The sequence below is a fragment of the Pollicipes pollicipes genome, unplaced genomic scaffold (genome assembly GCF_011947565.3).
Source record: "Pollicipes pollicipes isolate AB1234 unplaced genomic scaffold, Ppol_2.1 Scaffold_2555;HRSCAF=2994_pilon_pilon_pilon, whole genome shotgun sequence".
Lineage (NCBI taxonomy): Eukaryota > Metazoa > Arthropoda > Thecostraca > Pollicipedomorpha > Pollicipedidae > Pollicipes > Pollicipes pollicipes.
This window is the reverse complement of record NW_023596136.1, coordinates 42,773,464-42,782,012: the sequence shown is the minus strand read 5'-3', so window position 1 is coordinate 42,782,012 and position 8,549 is coordinate 42,773,464. Positions and strand designations below refer to the sequence as shown.

The following is an 8,549-nucleotide window of genomic DNA, read 5'->3' as shown; positions in this document are numbered from 1 at the left end:
TGTAATTATAAATTTAATTGATTTATTGCATAAGAAATAATCTCAGATATGTACCACTTTGCTTAACTCTCTGATGTTGCGTCACATTGAACAAGCCATGGACTACAGTCGCATTTGCAACACAGCTCAAATTTTAGCAAATATCGTACTCCTCGAAAATAGTCAAAGCAACCAGCACAATGCTTGTTTAGTCTTGTTTTAATTCAGTGATTGGGACGAGATATTGGTGGCACTGACTAAACTATCATGCGAACTATTGTTCTCATCCGGTGGATTGGCGTATGCGCGCGTCACAGTGACCCGCTCGGTCAGCACAATGGTGGAGAGATCGACTCGTAATCAGACAAATCACGCTTTTTGATGCGTTCCAAGGAGCTGTCCCTATGTTTTCCTGCCCGACAGTAAATAATACCAAGACCCAAAATCTAACTGCCTCCGCCGCCTTGAACTACCGCCAACAGATATCGAATCAATAATCGCGTGGCTCAATGTCACTTGAATCGTCACTTTTTATGATCTATTCAAGTTATCATTTTCACTTTGGAACTTTCACTGCAAATAATCCAAGTGATCTTAAGATGCAACTCTCTTGGCGGCCTCGTTGCACACAACAATGCCCAACAAATCACTCAATAACATCTATTACCGTACCTGTATTTTGTGGCATTCAACTGTAACCCAATTTGCCATGCATCCTCCGAAATGCATTTCAAAGATAAAATGATTCACCGATGTATGGACAAAACTGAGCGCGTTTCATTTGCCTGCGTACCATACTAAGCCATCCTGTGTTGTACCTGATCGGACAGTTTCCCCGGATGAAAATAGCACAAATAAAAAAACTGAAAATTGAATGGAAATGTCCAACTTTTTTGTTGGTGAGGGACTGGGTGGAGGTGCAGGTGGTGTACCAACGTCCAGTTGCGCCACCATGTCAAGAATTTCGTCAAGTTGGCAACATATTCAGACCCATGTTCCGACCGATATTCTCCTGGGGCGAGCATCCGATTGACCTCAAATTATGTTCGCAGATATATTGTGACCTGACCGACTTAAATATAAAAACTAAAAACTACACCTTCCTTCAGGATCTAACCCTATCATCGATTAGCAGTGTTGCAGTTTTAGAGCATAACGTCGTAGCATTTAAAATGGATTTCTTCGATTTTCGCCAAAATGTATGGTAAAGATAAATATTGATCTTCGAAACACAGTAAACACAAAAGCTGGACCTTCAAGACCTTTGTTGGTGCCCACAAAAATTTAATATTGCGAATATTGTTATGAGTATGAGCCTGAGTCTTCTCCAACTTGACAGCCCATATATAGTGGTCTACTCTTGACGAAATACTGAACCCACCCTGGGTCAGTGGCATCGGCAAATACCTATACCTATGCTTTCCCTTTGATGTGGCGCGTTTGCTCTGGAGCACGATGAAGGATGATAAGTTTGAATGCAAACAAAGCAGCGAGCGTATTGCATATCGGCATGTGTCATTGTGGCGAAAACCCATAAAGCATCCAAACATCCACCAATCTGAATTTTTGGGGGGAGTATGTGAGGGTGATCTGTGGGAGGCCTGTGAGGAGCATTTCTATGGCTACATCCCCATGATTATTTAATGATACAGTACATGGTCAATCGATCTAAATGATAACAGGCGCTGTGCTAAGAAGAAGCTAATACGTAAAGGGTTTTTCCACCGGCATAGGGCAACGGACGTCCTTCCATGTTTTGGAGGATAGGGGGTAATAGCATCAGTCATTTTTTGTTTCCATTTAATGCCCACACTACCATCCATCTTTGGAAAGCTAAATTTTCAGAAAAATGTCGGTCTCAGCCCCTGCACTCACCCCCATTCTCACGCTTCCATGCCTTGCAGTGGTGCAGCGCAAGGCACATGCGGAAATTGCATAAAAATGCTCATTTAGGATAACTTCAGGTATTCAAAGCATGATTCTACACTATTTTGTATTCTGGTATCATTGTGTTGTTTTTACGGCCTCACCTCCACGGCCCTATCAAAACTGGTGGCGCTGCCCCCGGTCGCGCTACCACCAAGTTCATAGGTGCACCGCACCAGTTGGTCAGACATAAGCTGTGTCATCACTGATGGTAAGAGTGAAGTAGTTGTTGGAATTCAGCACAGAGATAAATCAAATGACTAAATTCATTCTTAAAAGTTTCAAATTTACCAGTGACGTAACATTAAGGCTACAATCCCAGCGTCATTTCGCCCCAATCTTGCATAACGTTTTCCCTTCCTTGACGTGTGGCAAGAAACACGTGGTTCGTGCGTGCCGCGGCGTCGTGCGCCGGGTATTGGCCCTCCTGGTTGTTTTCGGCGGCATTGGCGCGGAGTTGGTAAAGGGCAGTTGACACCGCAAAATCAGTGCATGTCAAATACCTAATAGCGCTCAACGCTTGACTTAAAACATGGGATACGGTGGAGGTACGTATTTCTTCAATTTGTAATGCGCTAGCGCCCCGAACACGGTGTACGCTGGTTAGGTTAGGTTTTTCTGTACGTGCAAGCAGGGCTTCTCGCCGAATGTTTCTGACATGTTCCGCGATAAATTGTTGGCTGCGTGCATTATGCATCAATGACTGGCAGTGGTTAGTGTTTTGTATTGTGTTTTGGCAGAGTTGAATTTGATGCAAGGGTTTAAAATTTTTAGGACAATGCTTTACTTTTGATAGTTTCCACCAACTGGATAGAGGAGATAACATTGTGTGAATATGACAGCAGTCTCTCTGATGTGTACCCCAACATGTAAGCTTGTCAGCCATTTCAGTTTTAAGTAAAGCACAGTAGTTTTTGCTCCTGTATCCAGGCATGGTTTGGCCTAGAGTGTAAAAATGTGTGTTATGCTGAACTTATCCCACATGACATTGATGTTGCAGCAACAATTTCAGAGCATGTATGCAATTCACTTGGGAGCTTGGATTTTGACCAGTTGTATTACATAGTGAGCTAACATTTCAAGGGGTGATAATGCTTGAGATATAATTGCAGGGTTAAATACTCGGATAATATTTTTAAACCTGTCATCACAAAAATTCAGCACAATTTGGCTTTTTCAGAGCTTGGTGCATGTGCGGTAAAGTTTATATTGCTAATGGTGCAGAGGCATTGGAAAAGTGGGTGTATTTTTGCACTGTCCTTGGACCATTGATCATCTATGAAGGAAATTGTAATGTAGGTTAGTTCTCAGACATGATAACCTATGTTTGTTATGGGCCTCCCTCATTACTATGCATTACATTTTTTTGTAAGCAGATTATCGATGGGATGTAACATGTTGTGGCTTGGGATCATGTTTAGAAGTAAAAGTTTCATGGAGGCTAGCTCTTGTTGCCAAAATGATTTGTGTACTAAAGGACTGCTAGATATTGATGTACTTAAGCACACTGCTTTCATTTCATGCAGATTTAGATTTGTTTGCCATCAGCAATTTAAAGTGGCCCTGACATAATTGGCTTATTGTCATATAGCCAAGATGGCTATGTCCTGAAAATGCAATTGATAACTGATTGCATTGCATGCTTCGGGTTTCCCATCATAAGACCTAAGTCCAGTACACAATGAGGTGCTGATTTATGTTCATATCTGCTCTCCATGTGCTGCTGTGCACAGTCTAGCCAAATGTAAATAGTGCACCTGCTCAGCATTTTGTGCTGTGTTCACTGCACCTGTTGTTGAAAGAGAAAAAGGCCTAAGTACTATTTACTTAGTGGTGCTCAGGTCTTTTTGCCTTTGGACATCAGCACTACAATCTTGTCACTACAATCAATTTTTGTGGTATGTGTGTTCTCCTTAGAACATCTATTACATGCTTGTTGATAGTTTGCTGATATGATGGTGGGCAATTTGACATACACATTGATGCTTATTTGTTGAGATACAGCTATGTTCAAACTGTTATTGACATGTCATTATGGTCAAACTATCTCAACATGTCAGGAGCAGAGCTACACCACTGCTTTGTAATTTATTGATTTCAGGAGCAGTTTTCCTGTCTTACACAATGCAGTATATTTTGTTTTTACTGCTTAACAAAATAATCATGGTAGTGTATATTTAGGCATCTAGCTTGAAAGTGGCATGTGGTCTGTTTATGGCAAAAATATAATGAATGAAATAGTGTGATGATGTGATTAATGCAACATGTCCTAGTTATGATGGGGCATGTCAGCTTTTTTTTTTACAAAATTCAGTTCTAGAAAGAGATGGGTATTGAGTATATTAACATACTAATGCTCCTTAATTAGGTTGTACCCATGAATTTAAAAAACTAATTGTGGGAAATGTTGGAATTCTGGAACTTTGTCAGGAGATTTAACCCTGATTAAATCAGCCCACTCAGGGACATCTCTGTCCCTACTTTGACACATGGTTACACAATTGCAGGTTGCTACACATGGTGTATATGACATTGTGTTTGAGAATGTAGAGGAAATTAGGCCTGATTGGAAGGTTTTACAATTGGAGTTTGGATGAGGACAGATGGGGTGTGGTCTGTGGACATTTGAAAGGAACTGCTTTGTGACAGTTTGTTAGACTGTCAGACATTAGACTGTTAGACTGTTAGATTATATATATATATATATATATATATATGATTGGTTATATATATATATATGTATATATATATATGTATATATATATATATATATATATATATATATATATATATATATATATATATATATACTATTAGACTGTTAGACTGTTAGACAAAAGACATTAAATGGTATGTCCTCAGGTACTTCTTGCTAAGTGTGGATCATGGTCAGGTGGCTTGTGTGTGTGAGTGAACATGGTGCTAGGTTGGGGAAAATCCTCACTCACTTACTAATAGGATAAAAGTCCTAAGGTACAAGCTACTCTGCCACTCCTCGCTGCACACTCCTCATCCAGGAGAGCTGATGCTTACAAATTGCAAGCACTTGACAGGGCATTCTTAGATTAATAGACTTGTCTGTGATGGAGTTTTGTCTTGCTGTTTGAGGCCCACTCCCTGGACATTTTATAGGGTTACAGGGCTTAACCCTTCAAAAACCTGCTTCTGCCAACTTGGCCTGTGCTTCACAGCCTTCACCCCACGGGGTGACCGTGGCGGCCGAGGCGGCTTTCGTGGGGGCCGCGGCGGCGGCGACAGAGGCGGCTTCAGAGGCGGCCGCGGCGGCGGCGACAGGGGCGGCTTCAGGGGCGGCCGGGGCGGCGGCGACAGGGGTGGCTTCCGAGGACGCGGCGGCTTCCGAGGTGGCGACCGCGGCCGGTCTCCGGGCCGCGGGCGCGGCGGCAGGGGCGGCAGGGGTAAGTGCTGCTCAGATCGGGCAAAGCGATGTGTGTCTGGATTGTGGCGAGTCTGCAGGCACCGAGGCTCAGGCACTCATTGCTGCTGATTGCCCCTTAGCAAGGCAGTGCAAGATGGGCGGATCTATGATGACTGTAGTGTGGTGGAAACTATATATTTTGCCCTCGGTCGACAGCTGAGATAATTGTTTTTGGGATTGATAGCGATCAGATTTGGCTATACAGTTATACAACAAGCACACAATCTGACCTCTGCGATTTTATAATGTAGTTAACAGTATGAAGTGGCTAGTATAGTGTCTCAGCCGATCCAATACCAGGATGCATGTCCGCTTGCAAGACGTGACGCTGTTTTCTCATTTGGGTAGGATTTGACATCTCCGACGCTGGTCGCGAACAATTAAATATTTTGTTCTTCGTCATGCCGCACATGCACCTTTACCTAGCCTTCGAAAACTGTTGGCACGGCGAGCAGACCATCTAAATAAGACGGCATGCGGAGGGCAGGCCCGGTGATGATCTTCTGTGCTCTCTAATCAGGTGGGATGCGGGGCGGTAAGGCGGTCATCATCGAGCCGCACCGGCACGAGGGCGTGTTCATCGCGCGCGGGAAGGAGGACGCCCTGGTTACTCTGAACATGGCCCCGGGTGACAGCGTCTACGGAGAGAAGAGGATATCAGTGGTATGTATCACGTTCGATGATGTGTGCTGGCGCGGCTTGTGCGTCGTATATAACTGTATATTGACACACCATGCGTCGTTTGTAGTTCCTTGCCCTGTCGGATGCATATGAGGCGTTTCACACAGACAGCTATTTGTCGTCATTTCTAGATTTACTCACATTCGTGATGTTTCACGACCATCGTCAGGGCAACAGCAGGAACGTCTAGCCGGCCCTCGGCCGCCGTCCGTCGCGTTGGCAATGAAGCCGTACCGCATCTGACTCCCCCCCCCCCCCCCCCGCCAGGACAACCCGGACGCGGCCGGCGAGAAGATCGAGTACCGCGTGTGGAACCCGTTCCGCTCCAAGCTGGCGGCGGCCATTCTGGGCGGCGTGGACGCCATCCACATGCCGCCGGGCAGCAAGGTGCTGTACCTGGGCGCAGCCTCCGGCACGACCGTGTCGCACGTGTCGGACGTGGTCGGGCCGGAGGGCCTGGTGTACGCCGTCGAGTTTTCGCACCGCTCCGGCCGCGACCTCATCAACGTGGCCAAGAAGCGCAACAACATCGTGCCCATCATCGAGGACGCCCGTCACCCGCACAAGTACCGCATGCTGGTCGGCATGGTGGACTGCGTGTTCGCGGACGTGGCGCAGCCCGACCAGGCGCGCATCGTGGCCATCAACGCTCACAGCTTCCTCAAGAACGGCGGCCACTTTGTGATCTCCATCAAGGTGAGGCGCCAGCTGTGGACCTGTCATGACGTTTCTTGCATAGCATTGTTGCTACTGTCGTGCATGTATGAATACCAGCCAGTTTCCATGTGAAGTGGGAAAACTCTACGCGTTTTGCTCTGAACAATGTGGTGACTAGTGATGACAGGAGCAGAGCACAAATTTGATCTGCCAAATGTCAAACACTATGGTGTCGATGGATTCCACGATTTTGCACACGATGCATGGACAAGTTGATTGCAGCAAGCTGATAGTAACGATGGGCTTACGGGGCCAGGAATGTTTATGACTCCTGTTTTGTCACCGTGATCGACAGGTGATGCTGATGGAATATACCATGCGAATCGATCAGGGCTTATTGGCAAGCTTTACCTTGGCCTTATGCTGCATGAATGTCATAGTTTAGTGACATGACGTCTGGCATGCCCGGTCTCATCCAGCCGGCCGCCCGCAGGCCAACTGTATCGACTCGACGGCAGCGCCCGAGGCTGTGTTCGCCGGCGAGGTGAAGAAGCTGATGGCCGAGAAGCTGAAGCCGGCCGAGCAGCTGACGCTGGAGCCCTACGAGCGCGACCACGCCGTCGTCGTCGGTACTTACCGTCCGCCCGCCAAGAAGTAGGCTCCCCGCCACCGCCGCCGGTGCTGCGGCCTTAGAAGTGCGGGGTCGTGCGGGTTTCGCGGCCGGGGTTCGAGGGATTTGTTTCCGCCTGTCGGGCGGGTCCTGTGCTCGTGTGAAACGTTGTCGGGGGATCGCGCGCGCCTTCATCGATGACATCATCACGGTATAATACACTCGCGTCGGTGACGGACGTCTTTGTCTGCGGATGGCGGCTTTGACGGTTTGATGAGCGTGGAGCCGAACTTATTTCTAAACAACGGAGGCCAGAATCATGTTTGTAGACAACGCCTGATTCGATCAATCGTCACAGTATCCCAGGGGACCATGGCGCCGTTTGTGGATGATGGTTTCCGGTGTGCTTGCGCAGTGCGCGTGCTAAGGAGGTGTGTTCGGAAGTGCATCTGCGGATTGCCTTGACAGACAACGTCGCGTGGTTGGCCCGCTTGTTCCGTATTAATAAAATGTGGGAAGACGTTCCAAGACCGACCTAATCATGTTCACCTTGCCCCGTAGCAGTGGAAGTGGGTGGCGTCATGAAGAGGGTTGTGAAACTCTTGCCCAGTAGTGGGGTGAAATGTACGGGAAAGCACTACTGAGCGTAACTTAGGCGTAAGTTCAAAATAGGCTTTAAATAGCTCTCACTGCAGCAGGTGGAGCCTCCGCGCGGGATATCAATATTTTCAAAACGCTGTATCCCCGCCACCGTTTTCCGTGCCGGTCGCTCGGATTCATTGGGGCAGTGCCAGGGGGTCAGGAATCAAACAAGTGCAGTCTGTCAAAAGCAAAGTTACAGCACCAGCCGATAGCGCTCCCACACTGCCATGATTTGTTCGGCCGCGCCTTCTGCGCATGGCGAAAGGCGTGCCTAAATGAGTGCCATAACTTTGTAAATCCGCGCTCCTGCCCGCCAGTACTGACTGATGCGCTACCAGGGAGTTAACCGACTGAAACTGATGCCGTCGGCAGGCAACAGCGTTACGGTGCGAGGTGGTGTCAATCATGCGGTGCTATCACATGCACCTCAACCTCCGCTCCTCGTAAATATATTTATATATGCATATACATATGCATATAAGCATGCGTGCATATATGCCTGCATTATACATGTATGCATATACGCTGCCGCATGCTGGCAGTCGCGATCCATGCATGTCCGACTGCATTCATAACTGCGCTGTCGGGTTGGGGGGGGGGGGGGGTCATTGGAATACA

General features: G+C 47.2%; 1 protein-coding gene across 1 annotated transcript; it reads left to right on the top strand.

The window, feature by feature from the left end:
* The first annotated feature begins 2,283 nt into the window (after positions 1 to 2,283).
* On the top strand, positions 2,284 to 7,524 carry Fib (rRNA 2'-O-methyltransferase fibrillarin). Its single transcript, XM_037226053.1, has 5 exons — positions 2,284 to 2,453; positions 5,097 to 5,321; positions 5,862 to 6,004; positions 6,290 to 6,718; positions 7,173 to 7,524. The coding sequence occupies exons 1-5, from the start codon at positions 2,438 to 2,440 to the stop codon at positions 7,335 to 7,337; spliced, it is 978 nt and encodes a 325-aa protein (XP_037081948.1). The 5' UTR covers positions 2,284 to 2,437; the 3' UTR covers positions 7,338 to 7,524.
* The last annotated feature ends 1,025 nt before the right edge of the window (positions 7,525 to 8,549 follow it).

Excerpts from the sequence above, each read along its gene's own strand:
- Fib (XM_037226053.1), top strand. Across the intron at positions 5,322-5,861 it reads CGGCGGCAGGGGCGGCAGGG|GTGGGATGCGGGGCGGTAAG; the intron begins GTAAGTGCTGCT and ends CTCTCTAATCAG. Across the intron at positions 6,005-6,289 it reads GAGAGAAGAGGATATCAGTG|GACAACCCGGACGCGGCCGG; the intron begins GTATGTATCACG and ends CCCCCCCGCCAG.